This window comes from Rattus norvegicus, chromosome 14 (genome assembly GCF_036323735.1).
Source record: "Rattus norvegicus strain BN/NHsdMcwi chromosome 14, GRCr8, whole genome shotgun sequence".
NCBI classification, from domain to species: Eukaryota; Metazoa; Chordata; class Mammalia; order Rodentia; family Muridae; genus Rattus; species Rattus norvegicus.
Genome location: NC_086032.1, coordinates 21,299,134 through 21,323,605, shown reverse-complemented (window position 1 = coordinate 21,323,605; position 24,472 = coordinate 21,299,134). Strand labels below are relative to the sequence as shown.

Sequence of the window (24,472 nt, the reverse complement as noted above, 5' to 3'; positions counted from 1 at the left end):
CTCAAGTTAATAAAAAAAAAAAGAATACATTGATCTGTATTCTTCTACATGCTGACCTCCAGTTGAACCAGCATCATTTGTTGAAAATGGTATCTTTTTTCCACTGGATAGTTTTACATCCTTTGTCAAAGATCAAGTGACCATAGGTGTGTAGGATCATTTGTGGGTCTTCAGTTTTACTCCAGTGATCTACTTGCCTGCCTCTGTATCAATACCATACAGTTTTAATCACTATTACTCTGTAGTAAAGCTCGAGGTCAGGAATGGTGATTCCCCCAAAGTTATTTTATTGTTGAGAATAGTTTTTGCTATCCTGAATTTTTTTACTTTTCCAAATGAATTTGCAAATTGCTCTTTCTAATTTTATTAAGAATTGATTTGGAATTTTGATAGGGACTGTGCTGAATAAGTAGATTGCTTTCGGCAAAATGAACATTTTTACTATATTAATCTTGCTAATCCATGAGCATGGAAGATCTTTCCATCTTCTGAGATCTTCTTAGATTACTTTCTTCAGAGACTTGAAGTTCTTGTCATTCAGATCTTTGACTTCCTTGGTTAGAGTCACACTGAGATATTTTATCTTACTTGTGCTTACTGTTATGGGTGTCATTTCTTTAATTTCTTTCTCAGACTGTTTATAATTTGAGTAGAGGAAGACTATTGATTTTTTTAGTTAATTTTATATCCATCCACTTTGCTAAAATATTTATCAGCTAGGAATTCTCTGGTAGAACTTTTGGGATCACTTAAGTATACGATCATCATCTGCAAATAGTGATATTTTGATTACTTCCTTTCCAATTTGTATCCTTTTGACCTGCTTTAGTTGTCTGATTACTCTGTCTAGGAATTCAAGTACTCTCTTGACTAGATAGGGAGAGAGAGGGCAGTCTCGTTTAGTCCCTAATTTTAGTGGGATTGCTTCTAGTTTCTCTCCATTTAGTTTGATATTGGCTACTGGTTTGCTGTATATTGCTTTTACTATGTTTAGGTATGGGCCTTGACTTGCTGATATTTCCAAAATTTTATTATGAAGGGGTGTTGAATTTTGTCAAATGCTTTCCCAGCATGTAATGAGATGATCATGTGTTTTTTCTTTGAGTTTGTTTATATAGTGGATTATGTTGATAATTTTTTGTATATTAAACCATCCCTGCATCCCTGGGATAAAGCCTACTTGATCATGTTGAGTGATCATTTTGATATGATCTTGGATTCCTCTTCTGAGAAATATCGAGTATTTTGCATCTATATTCATGAAGGAAATTGGTCTGAAGTTCTCTTTCTTTGTAGAGTTTTTGTGTGGTTTAAGTATAAGCATAATTGTGGCTTTATAGAATGAATTGGGTAGTGTTCCTTCTGTTTCTATTTTGTGGAATAGTTTTAAAAGTATTGGTATTAGATCTTTTTTCTTTTTTTATTGAATTTTTTATTTACATTCCTTTGTCATTTATTTATTTATTTATTTTAATTTTTTTCTTCCATTTTTTAAAATTCAGTATTTCTTATTTACATTTCAAATGTTATTCCCTTTCCTGGTTTCCATTCCATCAGCCGCCTAGACTCTCCCCCTCCCCTTCTATATGGCTTTTTCCCTCTCCATCAACTCCCTATTACCTCCCCCAACAACCCTGTACACTGGGGGTCCAGCTTTGTCAGGACCAAGGGCTTCCTCTTCCACTGGTGCACCTACAAAGCTATTCACTGCTACATATGAAATTGGAGCCCAGGGTCAGTCCATGTGTAGTTTTTGGGTAGTGGTTTAGTCCCTGGAATCTCCGGCTGGTTGGCATTGTTGTTCTTACGGGTTTCAAGTCCCTTCAGCTCTTTCAGTCCTTTCTCTAATTCCTCCAATGGGGGTCCTGTTCTCAGTTCAGTGGTTTGCTGCTGGCATTCGCCTATGTATTTGCCATTTTCTGGCTGTGTCTCTCAAGAGAGATCCACTTGAGATCTATATCCAGTTCCTGTCAGCTGCACTTCTTAGCTTCATACACCTTATCTAGTTTTGGTGGCTGTATATGTATCAGCCACATGTGGGGCAGGCTCTGAATGGCTGTTCCTTCAGTTTCTGTTCTAAACTTTGCCTCCCTATTCCCTCCTATGGGTATTTTTGTTCCCCTTTTAATGAAAGAGTGAAGCATCCACATTTTATTCATCCTTCTTGAGATTCATGTGGTCTGTGCATCTTAGATAATTCGAGCATTTGGGCTAATATCCACTTATACAATGTGTGATTTTCTGTGATTGGGTTACCTCACTCAGGATAACATTTTCTAGTTCCTTCCATTTGCCTATGAATTTCATGAAGTCATTGTTTTCGATAGCTAAGTAGTACTCCATTGTGTAGATGTACCCCATTTTCTGTATCCATTCCTCCGTTGAAGGGCATCTGGGATCTTTATAGCTTCTGGTTATTATAAATAAGGCTGCTATGATCATAGTGGAGCATGTGTCTTTGTTGTATGTTGAAGCATCTTTTGAGTATACGCCCAAGAGATGTATAGCTGGGTTCTCAGGTAGTGCAATGTTCAATTTTCTGAGGAACCTCCAGACTGATGTCCACAGAGGTTTGATGGGTCTGCCTTTATATGTTACTTGACCATCCTCCCTTACTACTTTTAATATAGTTTCTTTGGTGTTTTGACTATTATGTTACAGGAGAAATTTCTTTTCTGGTCCAATCTCTCTGGAGTTCTGAAGGTTTGTATATTCATTGGCATTTCTTTCTTTAGGTTAGGGAAGTTTGCTTTTATAATTTTGTTGAAGATATTTACTGGACTTTTAAGTTGGGGATCTTTGCACTCTTCTCTACCTCTTATCCTTAACTTTGATCTCATCATTTTTTTCCTGGATTTCCTGGATATTTGGGCTTAGGAACTTTTTTATTTTTGCATTTTCTTTGACTATTTTTTCAATGCTTTCTACGAAATCTTCTGCCCCTGAGATTCTTCCTTCAATCTCTTGCATTCTATTGATTATGCTTGAATCTATGACTCCTGATCTCTTTCTTAGTTTTTCTATCTCCAGGATTTCCTCTCTTTGTGATTTCTTTATTCTTTCTATTTCAAATTTTAAATCTTTGATGATTTTGTTCAATTCCTTCACCTGTTTGGTTGTGTTTTTCTGTAATTCTTTAAGGTATTTTTGTGTTTTGTCTTAAAGACTTCTACCTGTGTACCTGTATTATCCTGTTTTTCTTTAAGAGAGTAATTTATGTCCTTCTTAAAGTTCTCTATCATCATCATGAGATGTGATTTTAAATCCAAATCTTGCTTTTCAGGTGTTTTGTGATATCCAGCATTTGCTGTGGTAGGAGCCCTGGGTTCTGATGATGCCAAGTAGTCTCGGTTTCTGTTTCTTAGGTTCTTGCACTTGTCTCTCAGCATCTGATTATCTCTGATGTTAGTTGGCCTTGTAGTCTTTTATTGGAGCTTGTCCCTCCTCTGGGCCTGTAAACCTATGAGCCTATGATCTTTGGAGAGTGCTCTTCGCAGACCAGCTCTGTGACTGCATTTTTGGTCTGAGAGCTGTAGAACAACCCTAGCTTTGGGCACAGATGGAGACAGGAATGGCTCAGTCCCAGGCCACCCTGCAGCTCCTGAGCCCTGTGCTCTCCCTGTAAATCTGTCTTTGGACAATCACTGGAAAGTAAGTGGTGTCCTACCTGTGGGCTGTGGACTTAGGAGAGAGAGTGTTTCTGGCAGACCAACTTTCTACAAGCAGGTTTTGTGTCCTTAGGCTGTGGTACAGCTCTGTGTGCAGATGGAGACCAGAAGGGATATCTTTTCCATATATCAAAAGTTATAGTTATATATAGTTATATCTCTCATCCAAATTTTATAATGTTTTACTGAGCAAAAGAAATGCTGTTCAGTTAGATACTTCTTTTGTGTTTTCTGTGCAGACTATGCTCTGAGTATAAAAATTCTAGGGGTTGGGGATTTAGCTCAGTGGTAGAGCGCTTGCCTAGGAAGCACAAGGCCCTGGGTTCAGTCCCCATCTCCAAAAAAAAAAGAACCAAAAAAAAAATTCTAAGTGTAGATATTTTAGGTCAGATCTTGAGAACCTTTTACTATTTCAGATAGTCTCTCTAGCACAGATAGTGTGCTATGATACCAAAATTTTCCATTCAATCTTACTATTCATTTATTAGACAATCATCATTCCCTAAGTTTCTAACGGGAAATAAATAAAAGTGTATATTCTAAGTTTGTGCTTTTCCTCATACTTGTCCTGGGTAGGTCAGCAATTAGAAATGGCTGGTTTGATGAATAAGAAAAAGATATGGATCACATTTTTTTTTTTGCCACAGGAAGGAATTGTATTACAACACCAAGCACACTGAGTTGAGCATCAGGTACTTTGCTATCATTCTGCACTCTGCAGGTCATCTTCTGTTGTTTATTTTCATACTGCCCAACTTCACAGGACCATTCAATGAAAAGAATATTAAAAGTGGCTGCCATGTGGTAAAAATTCTTTCTCTTTCTAACAGAACATTCATTGGATGATCTAGTTTTCAGTGGGAAATATATTAGGAAACATCTTGAGTTGGTTTAATAAATAAAAATATCTTGAAGTATTTTGTCTACCCTCTCAGAGAAGAAGGAGAGGGGGAATAGAGGGAGAGTATCTGTGAGGGAAGGGTCAGGAGGGAGGCAGCATTTGGGATATAAAATAAACTAACAAACAAATACATAAATAAACAAAAAAGAAACTCATGCATTTTTATCCTCATGTAGCAGATAGGACTTGCACCTAGACTACATTAACTTATTCTGGATTCCACTTACATTTTGTCATGGATTCTGTCTTAAAACTAAGAGAAGGCTGTCAGTCCCATATGGAACTTTAGTTGGAAGAAGCAAATCTGGTCTCAAAATGGAGGGCCATGATCTAAAAGAACCAGAGCAGCTGAGGAAGCTGTTGTTTGGTGGTCTGAACTTTGAAACCACAAATGATAGCTTAAGAGAACATTTTGAGAAATGGGGCACACTTACAGACTGTATGGTAATGAGAGATCCTCAAACAAAAGTTTCTAGAGGCTTTGGTTTTATGACCTACTCTTGTGTTCAAGAGTAGATGCTGCAATGTGTGCTTGGCCACACAAGGCATGTGGTGGAACCAAAGAGAGCTGTTTCTAGAGAGGATTCTCTAAAGTCCGCTGTCCATTTATCAGTGAAGAAAATTTTTGTTGGTGGTACTAAAGAGGATACAGAAGAATATAATCTGAGAGACTACTTTGAAAGGTATGGCAATATTGAAACCATAGATGTTATGGAAGACAGGCAGAGTGGAAAAAAGAGAGGATTTGCTTTTGTAACTTTTGATGATCATGGCACAGTTGATAAAATTGTTCTTCAGAAATACCACACTATTAATGGGCATAATTGTGAAGGGCCAAAGGCCCTTTCTAAAGAAGAGATACAGTCTTCTGGATCACAGCGAGGTCATAGAGGTGGATATGGCAACTTTATGGGATATGGAGGAAACTTTGGAGGTGGCAGAGTAAACTTTGATCATGGAGGAAATTTTGGTGGAAGAGGAGGCTATGGTGGTGGAGCTGGTGACAGTGGACACAGTTATGGAGGTGGTGATGGTGGATATAATGGATTTGGAGGTGAGGGTGGCAACTATAGTGGTAGTCCTTGTTGCAGCAGTAGAGGAGGTTATGGAGGTGGTGGACCAGGATATGGAAACCAAGGTGGTGGATATGTTGTGGTGGAGGAGGACATGATGTTTAAAATGAAGGAGAAAATTTGGGTGGAGGTAACTATGGTGGTGGTGGGAACTATAATGACCTTTAAAATTATAGTGGACAGCAACAATTTAATTATGGACCCATGAAGGGGAACAGATTTGGTGGAAGAAGCTCAGGCAGTCCCTATGGTGGTGGCTATGAATCTGGAGGTAGAAGTGGTAGTTATGTTAACAGAAGGTTTTAAAATAAAACAGAAATAAACAGTTACAGTTCTTAGCAGGAGAGAGAGCAAGGAGTCGTTGGGAACGCTGCAAGTTACTTTGAGACAGTTGTCCTAAATGCATTAGGGGAACTGTAAAAATCTGCTACCGAAGGAATGATGATCCATAGTCAGAAGTGTTACTGCAGCTTAAACAGGAACCCCTTCCCATTCGGGACTGTCACAGTCACAGTTTGCAAAGAGTGTAGCTATTGATTAATGCAATATAGTGTCAATTAGATGTACATTCCTGATGTCTTTTATCTGTTGTAGCTTTTTCTTTTCCTTTTTCTTTTCATTAAATCAGGTATATTTCCCAGTAAATTGTGATAGTAGTAACAGGAATAAGAAACTAAGGAATTTTTAACTTAAAAAAAAAAAAAAACTGGGCTGGAGAGATGGCTCAGCGGCTAAGAGCACCCGACTGCTCTTCCAGAGGTCATGAGTTCAAATCCCAGCAACCACATGGTGGCTCACAACCATCTGTAAAGAGATCCGATGCCCTCTTCTGGTGTATCTGAAGACAGCTACAGTATACTTATATATAATAATAATAATAATAAAAAAAACTAATAGAAGAGAAAGTGGACAAGAACTTCAAACACATAGGCACAGGGGAAAATTTCCTGAACAGAACACCAATGGCTTATGATCTAAAATCAAGAATCGACAAGTGGGATCTCACAAAATTGCAAAACTTCTAAAGGCAAAGAACTCTGTCAATAGGACAAAATGGCAAGCAACAGATTGGGAAAAGGTCTTTACCAATCCTAGATCTGATAGAGGGCTAATTTCTTTTATTTTATTTTATTTTATTTTTTTTATTAACTTGAGTATTTCTTATATACATTTCGAGTGTTATTCCCTTTCCCGAGGGCTAATTTCTAATACACACAAAGAACTCTAGAAGTTAGACTCCAGAGAACCAAATAATCCTATTAAAAGTGGAGTACAGAGCTAAACAAAAATTCTTTTTCAAAGCCTTTAGATTTTTTTTATGTTTTAATTTTTCAAAACAATTTAAATGAAGAATTTTTTTCATCTTTATTAACTTGAGTATTTCTTATTTACATTTTGATTGTTATTTCCCTTCCCGGTTTCCTGGCCAACATCCCCCTAACCCCTCCCCTTCTCTATGGGTGTTCCCCTCCTCATCCTCCCTCCATTACCGCCCTCCCCCCAACAATCACGTTGACTGGGGGTTCAGTCTTGGCAGGACCGAGGGCTTCCCCTACCACTGGTGCTCTTACTAGGCTATTCATTGCTACGTATGCAGTTGGAGATGGGGTCAGTCCATGTATATAGTCTTTGGGTATAGTGGCTTAGTCCCTGGAAGCTCTGGTTGGTTGACATTGTTGTTCATATGGGGTCTCAAGCCCCTTCAAGCTCTTTCAGTCCTTTCTAAGATTCCTTCAACACGGGTCCCATTCTCAGTTCAGTGGTTTAATGATGGCAATCGCCTATGTATTTGCTGTCTTCTAGCTGTCTCTCTCAGGAGAGATCTACATCCGATTCCTGTCGGCTTGCACTTCTTTTGCTTCATCCATCTTATCTAGTCTGCTGGCTGTATATGTATGGGCTACATGTGGGGCAGGCTCTGAATGGGTGTTGCTTCAGTCTCTGGTCTAAACTTTGCTTCCCTATTCTCTCCCAAGGGTATTCTTGTTCCCCTTTTAAAGAAGGAGTGAAGCATTCGCATTTTGGCCATCCTTCTTGAGTTTAATGTGTTCTGTGCATCTAGGGTAATTCGAGCATTTGGGCTAATATCCACTTATCAATGAGTGCCTACCATGTGTGTTTTTCTGTGATTGGGTTACCTCACTCAGGATGATATTTTCCAGTTCCCTCCATTTGCCTATGAATTTCATAAAGTCATTGTTTTTGATAGTTGAGTAATATTCCATTGTGTAGATGTACCACATTTTCTGTATCCATTCCTCTGTTGAAGGACATCTGGGTTCTTTCCAGCTTCTGACTATTATAAATAATGTTGATACGAACATAGTGGAGTATTCTTTGTTATATGTTGAAGTACTGTTTGGGCATATGCCCAAGAGAGGTATAGCTGTGTCCTCAGTTTGCTCAATGTCCAATTTTCTGAGGAACCTCCAGACTGATTTCCAGGGTGGTTGTACCAGTCTGCAATCCCACCAACAATGGAGGAGTGTTCCTCTTTCTCCACATCTCGCCAGCATTTGCTGTCACCTGAGTTTTGGAACTTAGCCATTCTCACTGGTGTGGGGTGAAATCTCAGGGTTGTTTTGATTTCCATTTCCCTTATGACTAAAGATGTTGAACATTTCTTTAGGTGCTTCTCAGCCATTTTGCATTCCTCATCTGTGAATTCTTTGTTTAGCTCTGAACCCCATTTTTAATAGGGTTATTTGTCTCCCTGCAGTATAATTTAAATGAAGAATTCTTAATTGAGGAATATTGAATGGCTGAGAAGCACTTAATGAAATGTTCAAAATCCTTAGTCATCAGGGAAATGCAAATCAGAACAACCCTGAGATTCCACCCCATAGCAGTCAGCAGGGCTAAGATAAGAAACTTAGGTGACAAGAGATGCAGGCCAAGATGCAGAGAAAGGGACATACTCCTCCATTGTTGGGATTGCAAGCTGATACAACCACTCTGGAAATCAGTATGGCAGTTCCTCAGAAACTTGGACATAGTGCTACCTGTCTACCCAGCTATACCACTCCGGGGCATATACCCAAATGATGCTCCAACATATAACAAGGACACATGCTCCATTCTGTTCATAGCAGCCTTATTAATAATAGCCAGAAGCTGGAAAGAACCAAGATGTCCTTTAATAGAGGAATGGATACAGAAAATATGGTCCATTTTCACCATGGAGTATTTACTCACAAAAGAACACACATGTTTTGCACTCACTGATAAGGGGATATTAACCCCAAAGCATGGAATACCCAAGATACAATTTACAGACTATATGAAGCTCAAGAAGAAGGAAGACCAAAATTTGGATATTTCATTCCTTCTTTGAAGGGGGAACAAAATATTCATAGAATGAAATACAGGGACAAAGAGTGGAGCAGAGACTGAAGGAAAGGCCATCCAGAGACTGTTCTATCTGGAGATCCATCCCAGATGCAGCCACCAAATCCAGTCACTATTGCAGATGCCAAGAAGTGCTTGCTGTCAGGAACCTGATGTGGATGTCTTCTTCTGAGATGCTTTGCCAGAGCCTTATTAATACAGATGAGAATGCTTGCAGCTAACCAGTGGACTGAGCAAGGGGACCTCAATGGAGGAGTTATAGAAAGGACTGAATGAGCTGTAGTTATTTTCAGCCCCATAGGAAGAACAACAATGTCAGCCAACTAGACCTCCCATACCTCCCAGGGACTAGAACACCAACCAGAGAGTGCACATGAAGGGACCCTTGGCTTTAGTTGCATATGTAGCAGAGATGGCATTGTTTAGTATAGAGATCCATGGAGACTTGTTTCTTTCTAATGTAGGGAAATGCCAGGGTATTGAGGTGGGAGTAGTTGGATGGGAGGGAGAGCATCCTCATGGGGTTAGGTGTAGTGGGAATGGAAGGAATCAGGAAGAGGAATAGTATTTGAAGTGAAAATGCATAGAATATGAGTTAAAAGGAGGTAGGGTTGACTTTTAATGTTGATTGCTTGTATTTGTATTTCTGTGGAACTGAACTGAACATTGTTTTTTTCCATTGCTAGGATATTTAAGCAATATTTTTTCACTTACTCCAAGACTCCATTTTAAATTCCAATTACTTTATTCCTCTCTACTCATCTTTTAGTGTTTTTAAAACTTCACTTCCTACTCATTATTGTTGTTGCTTTGGTAGTGGTGGTGTGACTGTGTATGTGTTATGTCTTTACTATGGTAGTTTCAATAAAACCTGCCTTGTCACTTTTTAAAGCTATCTGTCTGTCTGTATGTCTGTCTATCTGTCTATCAGTCTGCCTGCCTGTCTATGTATGTCTGCCTGTCTATCTATCATCTACCATCATCTATCTATCTATCTATCTATCTATCTATCTATCTATCTATCTATCTATCTATCTATCATATACCTACCTATCTCTCCATCCATCCATCAACATGCCTGTTTATTTTGCCTTATCACTTTAGAAATGGATCATGTTCTTTTTTCTTATTTTAGACAATGACAGTCCATTTTATTCTATAAACAATACCTGAAAATTCACAATAAAAAGTTTAGGTTTCCTATTCTTTACCTGTAAACAAGTTGGTGTTTCAGTGGCTATCATTATTCCAGCATTATTACATCAATGAATCAATATGAAAGCAACTCACATGAGAAAATAGAGATTTAAAAAGGTTACTTTCTTAACTTATGGTGTAAAACATATAGATAAAACAATTAGCTCAATGCCTTCTAAAACAAGGAGCATCTATTAGAGTTTCAGCGGTAAAGTGAATAGTCATGTCCATCACGACCACAGATCAGATCCTTCCTTCTTAAAGAGCCCTAGTCCCTTTTATTCATTCCCACCTTTACAAAAAATCAGGTAAAGAAAGAGACAGCATTTTACAGTAAGAAAAAAAATGGCCACTACACAGGCCAGGAGGAATCCAATCACATCCAGAGAGTGGTATTGGTACCAGGCAAGGTTATGTCCAAGTGGTCTCAGGTCCCCTTTGTGACGCATGACAAACTCAATCCAGAAGACAGCTCTGTCCAGGGGCTTCATAAGTGGTCATGGTGAATGCTTGACAACCACATCACGTTCTCTTTATAGCTAAAGGAAAATACAATAGACATGAATGAACATGAAAAAATATGTGTATAAAGTTATGTGTATCAAGATGATTACATGAAAGAATAAGGAAAATGATTGTAGTCACCTATCACCATCAAGATCTTATTAAATAATGTATAAGCTAGAACTTCTTCAACACAGGCTTAAATATATAAGGAGAAATTTACAAACAGATATTTGTAAATAAGATATTGTAATCAGTCAAGGCCCAAAATCAAAACAAAATCAAAATGAGCTAGTTTCGAGGTTTAGAAGTATGACCCAAGCAGAAAGCCATTACTTGTGTAGCTGGTGTAAAGAGTTCAGAGCAGTAGAACAATTTGGAAATGCATGGCAAATTCAGGCCATTTCCACTGTTATGCATAACAGGACAAAGTTGATAAGGAGCTGGGATAATTAATGAGGAATTTGTACCGATCAGTTATCAGTGCTTATTGATTATAAATAGAGATATGCAGAGTACTTCCTTTGATGACTTTTTTATCCTTTTATAAATATCTCTTTCTAATTGTGAATTGTTCAATATAATTAATAAAACTACATCTTCATTTACTACTAAAAATATTTTGGCTCTTGGAATACCTAGAATTAGTAATGCTATGAAGTGGAAATAGAGTAGATTCTTGCTATTACTCCTTGTACTTTTATGTGTAATGATTTTTAATATTGTGAATGCTTAATATTTTACATTGAAACATTGAAGAGATATTTGATTATAGTGGTTAAATGGTACTGTACCAGTCGATATGGGGAAGGGTTTATAGACATTGCTCATCAAGTCTAAAGCTTAATGTAGTGTATCATAACACAGAACCAGTGGTAATAGGTTCAACTTCCCTTCTTGCTATTTATAATATAGTCAAGAAAGGCAGCCATAAAATACCCAGAGAGAAGACACTGTATTTTGAGACAGAGGCAGCAGTAGTAACATATTGTTATACAGGAGGTGCGCCCGAAGACAAGGATGTTGTAAAATTTACTGGAGACAAAATCAATGTATCCCAAGCCTTCAAAATGTATTGCCTATTTAAGAAATAATCACTATTTTCCAATGCCATTATCATGTCTATTAAATATTAGAAATGTGATATATATATATGTATATATGTATATATGTATATATATATATATATATATATATGTTTTACATTTGACCATAAAGAAAAGGGGGGATGGATGGAGACTTTTAGAGGGGACACCAGGAAGGGGGACAACATTTGAAATGTAAACAAATATAATAACCAATAAAAAAAGAAAAAATATTTTCCAAAAGCTATAACAAAAAAATTTGTTTCAGGAAGTGTATGTTAGAATGATAAAAATATACTTGATATGAGTTAACTTGCTTTAAAATTTTCCCATTGTTTTATCAACAATATACTTCTAAACAAATGTTTGCATTTTTATACTTGGAATATATGCATAACATTTGTGATGAAGGGAATTATATGACAAGGAAGCATACTTTAGTTAAATGCATATTCTGAAGTAATTTGGAAAGTAAATCATTATTGTGTAAGAAACTTGGTAATTAAACAGCAATATGCTATGTTCGTTCTTTCAAAGAAAATTTTCAAAAGTTTAAAATCCTTCCAAAAAGGCAACCACAACTTAAAATCTAAGAATGTGCACTATTTATAAGTGGAATCAGTTTTTGTCAATCCTATCAATTGAGTAAAAATCAAAAGCTCTATTATTTAGTACAGATCAGTGATGGAATCAAAATATTGGCAAAGACAAAAATTGGAAGAATTAAATGTAATTAGAATTAGAGATAGATGTTAACTTGCTGGTTAACAGAAGTAAATTTGAGGAGACTTTTAAAGAAAAAGAAAAATGGTGGCTAACTTCAATTACTACACTACACTACAACCTCAACTATCAGTAGGCATTTTTAACATAGAAAACTATATTTACCCTAAAATTAAAATCTGACAAATTCTTATGCTGAGAATCTAAGCTTTAATAAAAGTTACATTTTGCCATTATAACTTCACTACATGCCTATTGCTTCCCCAAGATTCACGTTATGAGCCTCAATATATATATATATATATATATTTCAATAACCTGAATTAGCCTAAAACTATGTTAATTCTTTTCTAGTAAAATAATTGAAAAGCACTTTTGTCTGGGGTATTGGTACAATTTTGTTATTCCTGAGCTTTGCAGGATGAAAGAGAAATATGTCAAGTTAAATTCAGACTCTAAAACAAAAATAATGAAAAGAAAAAACCACATTGACAATCCCTTGCTGTCTAATGTAGCTTTTTGTCCTCATCATTAGTTATTTCTTCAGGTTAATTGCTGCTCCATAAATCTTCCCATGAGAAATTATCTATAATAAATTGGCCCGTGATGTAGCACAGTGATAGAATACTTGCTCAGCATGCATGCGTAGAGTCCTGGGTTCCAATACAATTCAAATAAAAAATACACTGTTATACTCACGAGGGGTTATTGATGACTGCCTTCAGTGCGTTGAGCAAATCTGAACTGGACATTGTATGAAAATCTAGAGAAACAGCTGCTCCTTTGGCTACCATGTGAGCTATGTTATCATGTTGTTCTGCAAATAAAGGGATGCCAACCATGGGGATCCCATGATGGATTGACTCATAGATGCCATTGGCTCCACCATGAGTTACAAAAGCCTTAGTTTTTGGATGACCTAGGATCAGAAGAACATCAGAAAATACACTCATTTGAAGTCTTAAATATAAGTGTGTAGTAAAGTAATCAAAGAGGCACGGTATTTTAATATAAAAATTAAATTAAATTGCTTAAATAGCTTTAATAACTCAGAGTAAGAAGTACCTAGGAAGAAGTGCATAGGAGAGTAAGTGAGATATCTGTACCTTACATTTTCTTTACTGTGGTGCTAAGGTTGAGGGAAGAAGTAGTTGAGAAATGAATGACAGATGTGGTACATGTCCTGGCATGTAGTTTGTGATGAAAAGTGATGTTCATTTGAACACACAAACTGCATATTGGATGGAGGAGATGAATGTCTGGGAACACCCTATGTTTGTTCTAACTTGTTGACATATAAAGCTTAGTGCCCCTCATTGCTTCTCTGATCCTATTACCCTCTTCCCATCCCAAGGTAAAGAATGCAACTAAAGATACAGGAGACATCAATAAGGAAAAATTGTTATTTCCTTATTGACTAATTGGCTCGCTTATTAGTATATACACACAATGTTTTTCTGTCTCTGCCTGCCTGCCTGTCCATCTACTAGCCTGTGCACCCTCTGTCCCTATATGTCTTTATGTCTTTATTCTCTGTCTCTCTTGCTCTCTCTCCGTGTGTGTGTGTGTGTGTGTGTGTTTGTGTGTTTGTGTGTGTGTGTCTTTGTATGTGTGTGAGTGTGAGTGTGTGTGTGTGTGTGTGTGTGTGTGTGTTTAATTTGGATGGGGTTTGGCCAAGTCTGGTGATACTGCTGCTCTTAGGCACCACAGACTTAACAAAGAACCCAGTGTCAGTAAAGACACACACCACTTTAAATATTTGTGTCACAGAGGTGGTGTGGACAGTTGTTTGGTTACCAGAGGGGTGGGGCACAGTTCAGGGCTTTGTCTGAACAATACAAATTTTCCTTCTTGGTTGCCTCGCAGAGGGTCAAGATAAGACCATATTGCTGAAGACATAATAAGTTTCAGAAAAAGGCCCAAAGGAATTGAGATGAAACTTACTTGGACACCTTTTCTAAGGATTTTTGTAGGATTAGAATTGCTATATAAGATCTCTAGGGAGGAACAGCCCCTGCTTCCTGTTAGGAGTACCAAAAATAAAGCTCCACAAATATAACATTCAGAGGGCCCATGGGGGCTCCCAATTATTTGTTCTGTCTGTGAGTCCTTATCAGCCAATTGATTGTGATTTGTGTTTTCAGTATTTGATTCTCAGAGTCTTACCAAGAAGGCCATTCTGAGGCATCCACTTGAACACCCGAGTATTGGGTCCTAAGTTGTCTGGTTTCTTGCCCTCAAATCTCCAAAGAACCGGTTAGACGTTAGACAATAATTTATGTAAGGATTAAAAATTTAAAGTAGACTCTTTTAGAAGTTAGACACTGTTTAACTAAAAATGTTTTTTTTTAGCACAGGGGTGGAAATCAGAAGGAGTCATTAAGAACCATCATAAAAATGATGTATAGACTGTATTAATATCCATGTTTCTATGTACGTTTAATGAGGTTGAATGTAGTCATGATTTGATATGTGCAGCTATGTGCACACATGAGAGAGTTAATGAAATATTAATGTATTTTAAAGTTTGTTTACTTATGATAATACTTCTAATTTTCCAATTATAAATCCATGCCTGAATAAAATAACCCCAGAGTTTATATATCATTGTTCTGTGTTATTTTAAGAGTTTAGCATTTTTATATTATTATTTGTTATTAATTTTGGAAATATTCCACATCAACTAATCTCTCTGTTTAGAAGTTTCTGGAAAGTTGCCATGATGGCAAATCAGACAGTGGTGTTGTCTATCTGTACCATCCTTAGAATAACCTCACAGATAGTAGGTATTTACATTGGCCATAAAACTCCCGCAACTTTGTCACTCTTGTCCACATTCGTCTTCATGATTGGCATAATGTGGTTGCTTTCACATTTCTACAGCACAGAGAGGTCCACATTCTTGATTGTATCACACATACAGGACTAATTTTTGAAATCCTAAACTACCTTCACAGATTGGAGCTTCATTTACATGTTTACTTTACGTTCCCTGTGAGATACTTAAACTTAATTTGGGACCTTGGCAAAAACCAGCATTGGTCATTATAGGTGACTTTATGCAGTAGAAAACAATAACCTAGTTTCTAAGTGCTGTAGATTAAAGTTCAGCTGTGGTAAATTAGCTTCATATGAAGCTAATTCCTTATGAAGAGAGACCCACAAGGACCTTTTCTGATACAAAGCTCATTTCTACTGGACTCTTTCTTATTTCTCCATTTCTTCCTAAATGGGAGGCATTTTACTCTAAAATGTTAGATCCATAGTCCCATGGATGATGTTTGATCATGTATGGTTGGTTAACCATAACGTCAGGGATCACTCTACCTTTTTTTCTTTCTTTTTTTTTTTTTTTACGTCTTCCTGTTTCAGACTTTGGCATGTTCCTCTTTAGAAGGCCTGGCTTTGTTTCTCTTAACAAACATGGAATAAAGGAACTGTGATGGTGAACCCTGGCCCGCTTGATCCAAAATGTTTCCTGAATGGTAACTAAGTAATTCTATAATTTTTTTTAAATATTGGAGGGTAACCTGGGAAGTCTACATGTTTTACTGCATATTCCCCAACACTATCTGTTAGTAAAGTGATTAAATCAAATGTTTTTTGAATAAATGGATTCCTGAATTTATGGATTCAAACAAGGCTCAAGCAAAAGGAACAAGTGACTGAGTTTAGTTATTTTTGTGTAGTTTTGCTTACGATTGCTGTGCTCATTATGCTTCTCTGTAATCACTTGTTTATGTCAGTGTCATCATCAATTAAAAAACACATTCTACATTTTAAATTCTTATTTTTAAACTGGCTAAGGCAAACCATAACACTTAAGGAACATCTCTGAATCGGATCTTTCCACACTGTCAAACTCAGCAGAAAGTTGGTTCCCACTGGGTTGCCATTTTACCTTTTGTGGAATTTGTGCCAGGGCTGATGCAATTGTGTTAGCCCTTTCTTGTGTTATGTTCCTGATCATCGACCCCAGAGAAAACACCACCACACCATGTTCTCCTGAGCTCTGTGCAAAGTCTTCCATTTCCTGTAAATACAGGGAATGTTTTACTGACAAAAGCCAACAACACATGAAACACCCTTGAATTTGTTAATAAATACTAAGAGAAAAATGAGCTATTACCTGAATGATAAGTACCAGTGGTCAAACACAATCAATACAGTCATTGCTGTCATAGTCATCCCATGTTCAAGGGGAACATATGTACATTATATAAAGTGATCTGAAAATTGGAATCCTCATTGATATTTATTTTTTAACCTATAGAGAATATGCTCTCCCCATTTCTTCATTTCCATCTAAATTTTCTGTGACTGGTGATTTAATGCAAATGACAGTGATATAAAACTATTCAATTAAATGTATGTATTCAAGTTACTCAGTATGAATCTTTTACCTTAGTTGATTTAGGGTATTAAAATATTTAGTAACACATTTTCAAAAATGTCGTATTTACCAATACAATTTTTATAATCATTTTCTAAAGCTGTTTTTATAAAATTATTATGCATATTGATTATATAACAGTTGTGAACTGCCATGTGGGTGCTGGGAACTGAACCCAGGTCCTCTGGAAGAACAGCCAGTGATCTTTAATAGTTGAGTCATCTCTCTAGCTTCTGATTTCCTATTTTTAAAGGAAATAAGTCACAAGAAAATTTGGTAAGCTATAGAAAAACAGGGAATTGTGGAAGGCAAAAATATTAATTCTAACATGTACTTTTATTGAGAGAGCATTATATATATGTACATATATATATATGTGTGTGTGTGTTTGTGTGTGTGAGAGATAGAGGGAGAGAGAGAGAGAGAGAGAGAGAGAGAATATAAACAGCAACCAAGAGAATGGCAGAAGATAAAGGCAAGCTTCAGCAGTGTTAAACAGAGACTCATGGAGCCAGCACGGCTCTCTGACACAGTTGAACAAAGCTGAGCCAGTTACTGCTTTGACTATTGTGCTTGTTTTCATCCTGGGTTTCTGATCTCTATGTGCCACATTTGTGGAGGACTTTATACATTAGGATTCATTTATGTCTTTTTCCTAGAAAATTATTTCTCTTCTCACAGGAATAACCTTATCTACCCCTACTCAGGAGTCTTTCTTGCCATGGAGAATATGAACAGCACGAAAAGTTGGATCGCTCTAGAGTTCTCTTGGCACATCTACCTCTTAACAACTTAAAAATAAGAGATTTGTGTACAGATAAGAATGCAGGCTTCCTCTCACATGTAGTCTACAGACATTGTTCCCAGAAAATAAAAATTTAATAACAAAGGTAGTTTGCTTAAAACTACCCTTGATTATGTATGTAGTATATATATAATATATAGTATATATTAAATAATAAAATTGACATAAGAGAAATATAAGAATTTGTCATTCATGAGTTCACACTTTTATAGTGAGGTCATTTAACTAGAAAACAAATGAATAGAAAATGTCAACTTGCAGCTTGGCAAAGCTTTCAAACTTTTAAGCCAGGCCAACTCACAACTTGTACTTCAACCACTACACCTTGTTCAAGGCTTGAGAACTCGCTTTGAATGACTCAGATAATTTCTTATCTGCTTGGTGTTTCTCTTTCAGAAGAATGTCATAAATGGTCATGTACTCCAAAATGATTTGAGATTGTTATTACTTATTCTCTCTGTTCTTTTCACACTTGTCCAGGGACAAGATGATTATGAACAGTATTTCTTTTAAAATAGTAAATTTGCTTCTTTTGTGGAATTTGTATAAATAAAGAAACATTCTACTCAGTCAGATATGCAAGATTCTCCAATCCCTAGTCTCTGTCTCATTCATCCATAATACCCTCTGCTAGTTTCTTATCTCTTCTGCTGAAACCTGCCTATCTGCTGGGGCTGTTGCCAGTGTCCTTCCTCCTTTTGTGTTTATTTCCCTGAATGAAACTAAGTGCGTCAGGCTTTTAGGCTAGTCATTTGCCTGCTGAGTCATCATTCCAGTCTGAATAGAGAAATTTTAACACAGAATGATAAATTTTATAATATATAATTTAGGTTACAATCTTGTTTTTGAAATGTAATTACCACAGTTATCATTACCAATTATGATTATTATATTGTTGAACACATTTTCATTGTCTTCTTTCCCTTGTTCTAATCTTAAGAACACTACATGCTTCTCTATGGAGGTTGACAAATCTTTCAAGTACTGGATAAAATGTGCAAAACTTGTATGCACATGGGATTGTCCTTTGATCATGGGAAATTACTGTGCATAGCCTAAATGATTAACATTCAATGTTTATTTGGAAAGGAATCATTAAAGAGTGTTTCATTGGCCAGTGAGATAGCTCAGTTGGTAGTATTTTTGTTGTCAACCTTGGTGGCCTCAATCTGTAATTCACAAGCTAGGAGAGAGAGCATACTCATGGATTTGTACATGTGCCAGGAATCCCTCTTCAATGCTTGTACACCCAGTGGTATATAGGCACGCACATACTTTCAAATTAAAAATAAATGAAAAATATTTTGATTTTCAATGTTGTTAGTAATATAAAATTACAAGTACTCATTGAGTATCATATTATATGTCATTAAAGAAATCTTTTTTATTTCCTGGAGAGGTTTAATGGTAGAAGAAGTGTAGAAAAGGAGAGGAATAGAGGTCAGCCATAAGCATGTGGAGGGAATGGGGAAGGAAATGCAGAGAGGAAGGGCAAAGAGAAAGAGGGCAAGAGAGCAGAGAAGAGAGACAGAGGAAAGAGCCATTAAAGCAATCTTGTTTCTGTCTTACAACTGTGATGTTCATTTCATAACAGATATAATGGTATAATGACTGGGTAATTTAAATGTGTTTCCTGTTTTCATAAGCAAGTGCTCATGTGTTTTATATGTATTCTTCTATGGTTATTCTGGCAGGTGATGTCAGGGACCAGCTTTTACAAAGAGCTTTAGGGATCTCTTGTAGTCTGTCAGAAGACAGAAAAAGCAATATCAGTCTTCCCCAGAGATGAGCACTAAACTGTGTACCCAGTACCAAGAGATCTGCCCCTTAAAATGTGTACATATGTGTACATATGGGCAAGACTCAGTGGATGCGAATATTGTTTTATATGTTTTTCTGCATATAGGTATGGTGTGTGTGTGGGTGTGTGTATGTGTGTGTGTGTATAAGAGAGATAATAAAAATTAATGAAAGACAAACAAAAATACTCTGCATCAATAGCATAAAGTATCCCTTTTATTCCCCATGCTACAAAAATCTGAGATCTAAGGTCAGGAGTACATTAATTAGTGAACTAAAAGCAAGGAAATGTTGAGTGTTTCTTAAATATCATTGAAGGCAAACATTCATGATATTGAGGAATGCCTTTCTCTTTAAGCTAGAAAACCATTGAAGAATCTTGACACAGATACATTTTAGTTTACACCTTTGTCCTCTTGTCAAAATGTATACATTTATTTTATAATTATGAATGGCATTTGTAATTTTAGGATGCTAAGAGTGTTGAAATCTTCATTATTATTGAGCAAGATGAATTTGTTTCTTTAAATATAAGATACTTACTAGTTTTAGTAAAACAATTAGGTTGAATGCAAGTGTCCTCCTGTACACTAAGTGGTAATCCTGTGGTTCCTGGTTATGGTACACTTTGGGGAAGTTTTTGAAAACTTTAAGAAGTGAAGTGTACTTAATTACATCATGCAACTGGCTTTCTGTTTTGGGGGACACCAACCAAGTTTCTATTTCCTGTTCTTCATGGTTCAAACAGATCCTTATACATACATCTTCCCCCAATATGGTCTATCCTACCCCAGGACCAGAACTAACTGAGCTGAGTCTTGAAACCTCTGCAGTCATGACCAGCAAATCTCATTTGCCATTGTACCTTGTTCTGTCAGCAATGCTACCACATTTTAACAGTAACAACAAAAATAACAGTGATGAAAATACTCATCATTAACTTAGCATTAGCCACTAAAAACCTGAGATATTTAGTTTTACTCATTTCAATTTTCCAAACACCATATTATCTTGGTAGTATTAGACTATGGTTAGATGTACTGAGATCTGTCAGTATTTTATTCTAGATTTGTCTTCTTTGCTATTGGGACTGCAACATTAGCCTCCTATAGGTTCCTTATTTCCTGACTTGCCCCTGTGCAATACAACTGGGAACTGCATCTTGTAGAGATGATTTGTTTTCAATTTTAAAGGAAATGTGATCTTACCTCTTAGTTTACTTTCTTTCTCTGTGTTCTATTGTGAAGTTTTGTATGATCTGTTTGTCAAAATCCCCTGGTTAGCACACATCATACTTTCAGGTCCTAGATCTTGCTCTAAATAATCTAGTGGCTTATTTTCTTGTATATTTCTTAGCTGTGTCATTTGACTTCTCTTCATATGTTAGTGTTTATTTAAATCAATGAGTTTAGAATTTGTTTTTTATTTTTCTTAAATAATCTATTTATATTATAATCATTTCTTTTAAATATATTCTAATCAATGTTTATTAATGAATTATTAGATATTGTGGTTTGGGCAGAGATAACTTTATGCTGTTCCTTTGTTTGTCAGGAATCTATTTGGGTGTACACTAATCATTTTGCAGTTTTTGTAGGAAGGAAGAGCATCAATTTTTAGATCATTGAATTAAGTTGTCTTCCCATCGTTCTCCTGTTACTTCATAAATTGAAGGAAATGCTTACATATGTGACTGTTTTAAATTGGTGTTCTATTTGACCAGATGCTTTTTCTTACAAACAATTCTCTCTCCTGGAACAAAATTAAAAGTATATTGTAGAGCCAGTTGAAATGAAACAAAAAAAACACAATTCAAAGATTCTATTTACCTTAGGTAATGGTTTGGCAGGTTGGCAGTGGAGTCCTCCAACAAACTCAATGTTTGGCAAGGATGGGCGAGGAAATTCCAAATCCCAGTAGGACCGAATGAGACACATTTCTGCTTTCTTCATTGTGTCAACCATAGTTGTGGGTCTTCCTAAATGGAATGATGAGTGGGGGTTGAAGAAGCAAATGATAATGAAAGTATTGCCATGTGAATAACATGTCTGAAAAGTGTTGAAATAATATTACTCAAAGAAACAAAGTGTGCACTTATGAAACAATTATATTTATTAATGTATAATTATTTAGAGAGTAATTTATTTTTTGTTTACTTAATATATGCTTGTTAAAGGAAAACTCAGATGAAATGCTAATGTCACCTCAGTAATTCAGCAATCCTGTTTTCATGGAATCTGCTGAGTGTCTATGTATCAGCCATGCATTTTGCTCCTCTAAGACTTCAGAAGAATAGATGGAAATATAGAGGACATTGTACCTCTAGAGTAAAGCTACCTCAGCATAACCATGGTTAAAATCTTTCTATGATTCAAGTTAGTTTCTACAACAAACAAGCTATCTCTTGACTCTCAGTTTTCTAAGAGAATTCTGAGGGTAATGCCTGGAAGAATTCTGACACCTAACCCTACTTTTACTTCATGCAATCAGTGTAATAATATACATTTCCTTGTAGAAATATTTACAAATTTTACCTGGAAAGTTTTAAGAAATTATGAGAATTAGATTTTTTTTCTTGCTTAAGTAAAGCTTTCTTACCCAAGGAGGAAACTGAAACTGCAGACAATACAGAACAGATACATTTTGGGTTCAAGCTTCAGGAGAACAATTCTTTAAAATAGACTTGGACATAATTCTATAGAGTGTGCCTTGAGGGGTTAAAATATCATTAAAGCCTCAGCATATATTAAAAGATGGAATACTTTAGAAAGTAAATAATCAACATTTTAATTTTAAGGAAAAACAGATTCTAAGAAGACAAAACAATCTTCCAAATGCTGTACAACATAGAAATTATTAAATTTATTTCTCTTTAAAATTTATCAATCTTAGGATGTGATCTTGTTCAGCTGGTAAAATGTTTGCTGTAGCTGCACCAGGACCTTACTATGGATGCCAATTATACCAATTAATTATAGGTACCTAAAACCTATACACAGGGCACACAACTATACTTGTGAATCTAAGTTGATTGGGTCCCTGGAGCTCTTGATCAGGCCACTCTGTCAAATGTTAAAGTCTTGATTCAGTAAAAGACCTTGTCTCACTAAATAAATTAGTAAGAGATAGAAGTAGACAGTGAACTGTGACATCCTATCTTCATTTGCACAGCACACATGTGTATTTTCACTTACATACAATGTGAACACAAGTATTAATAAAACACACATACAAACATCACATAAGAGTAGTACCTTGTCCTATAAAACAAAGCAAGATATGATAAAATAAATATGGAATTGTTTGGAGAAAGCTTTTACACATTAATTTGTAACTTTATTACTTCCTAAAATGCCCTGGATCAGAGCTGCTACCTGTTTCATTTTCATCAGTAATAGAAGCTCTCTCATGTGTTCAGTGAGAATGCTAGACACTGTTTTATTTCATTAAATCATTTCAGCATGAGAGGCATATTTGTCCCTAAGAAGACTTTAACGAGCAATGAAAGTTGGACCCTTACACTGCTGATGAGCTCACATAACTTACCTAAAATTTCACTGAAAAATGGATCCCAATTCTTAGCAGGAAATGACTCAAACCAAAAATCAAAATAAAGTAAACATAGCATATTTTCGACTCTCTCCATGAATGTCATTTGACCACTTAATCCTGACAAAATAATAGGTACATAAGAGGGAGGGAAGAGTTGTCCCGCACTGTACTTTTCTATTCCATAGCCATTACCGAAGCGAAGACTGTACACAAATGGTAACTGCAGTATCTCAGCTATCAGTTCACCACAGGGACCAACAGCATCTGAAAGAACCACATCAAACTGGGATTCCTTTAGTTTTGCCATAAGGTGTTTGTTTGAAACAACTTCTCTACAAAGCTTTAACCACAAATCAGAAAATTTCCCAAACATTTTGTTCAATGATGGGTAGTATCTCAAACATGTATATTTTGGCACATCGTATGTCCACATATTCACCCACTGGGTAAAAAACTTTTCTACTTCATCATTATTGGAATTTGTAGGAAATGTTTCATATATGAGACCAGAAGCTTTTTTGGGATCAAGAAAAATGGAAGATGAAGGTCTGAGAACAGTGACTTCATGTCCTCTCTGTACAAGTTCATCCAGTATTATCTTTAAATTCATCCAGTGACTGTATTCCATTGGCCACACCAACACTTTCCCACAGTTCCCAGATCTGAAGCAGAAATTGATCTGCAGTAGGAGCAGGGCAGAAATCCACTTCTGAGGCATCTTGAAAATCAAAGTCCTTATGTTCACAGAGTGCTCCCTTCTGTCACTGCTTGAGCTTTTATTCAAGAAGCATTAGCCAAGTAGTTAAAATATAACTTGCATTGCTCAAGGCTGATAACTGAATGACCATTAATTTTTGAAGAGAAAAAAATAGAGAAAGCAAATGTTAAGTACTCTCTGTTTACACGAGAGTGTTTAATGTCTCTTTTATGATAGAGGGTTTACAATAAACCAAGAGGTGATCACTGTGTGTTCGGTCATTAATGCTAAGAAGATACTAGAAAATTCTAAAGTGTCTCACAAAGCATTGACATGATACTGTGGCTACTCTCTGAATTCTCTTTACAGAATTGAAAACATTAATTTACGTAGCTGATCATTATTTCTTCCACATAATGAATTTTTATATCAGTTTTATTCAATGTACTCATCTAACTCGATTCGACAATTTAAGTTGCATGACAAATGTTTTGTGGTATTCCTATAGTACACCATAGGCATCTTGACTACAGGTTTCCAGGAATTTCATGATTAGTTACCTCATTCAGTCCTCACTTTAGAAAGTCATAAAACCTGAGAAGGTGAAACCAGCCATTCCACTGGCATCTTCTATGGAGGGCCAAAGTATAAAACAATGTATTGAGATTACACAATACAGGTATTATGGGCAGAAGTAATGGATGGCTGAGGCAGAACACCATTTTC

General features: G+C 36.2%; 1 protein-coding gene and 1 pseudogene across 1 annotated transcript; one reads left to right on the top strand and one right to left on the bottom strand.

Annotated features, from left to right (window-relative positions):
- LOC134481734 (heterogeneous nuclear ribonucleoprotein A3-like) lies at window positions 1-17,195 on the top strand (annotated as a pseudogene).
- Window positions 17,059-23,767, bottom strand: Ugt2b7l1 (UDP glucuronosyltransferase family 2 member B7 like 1). The gene has a single exon (XM_063273752.1). It carries the CDS (start codon window positions 23,765-23,767, stop codon window positions 22,949-22,951), a length of 819 nt encoding a protein of 272 aa, XP_063129822.1. The 3' UTR covers window positions 17,059-22,948.
- Between the last annotated feature and the right edge of the window lie 705 nt (window positions 23,768-24,472).

What these genes read in the sequence shown, in the direction of transcription:
- Ugt2b7l1 (XM_063273752.1), bottom strand. Translation starts at nt 23,767, where the DNA reads ATGCCTCAGAAGTGGATTTCTGCCCTGCTCCTACTGCAGATCAATTTC.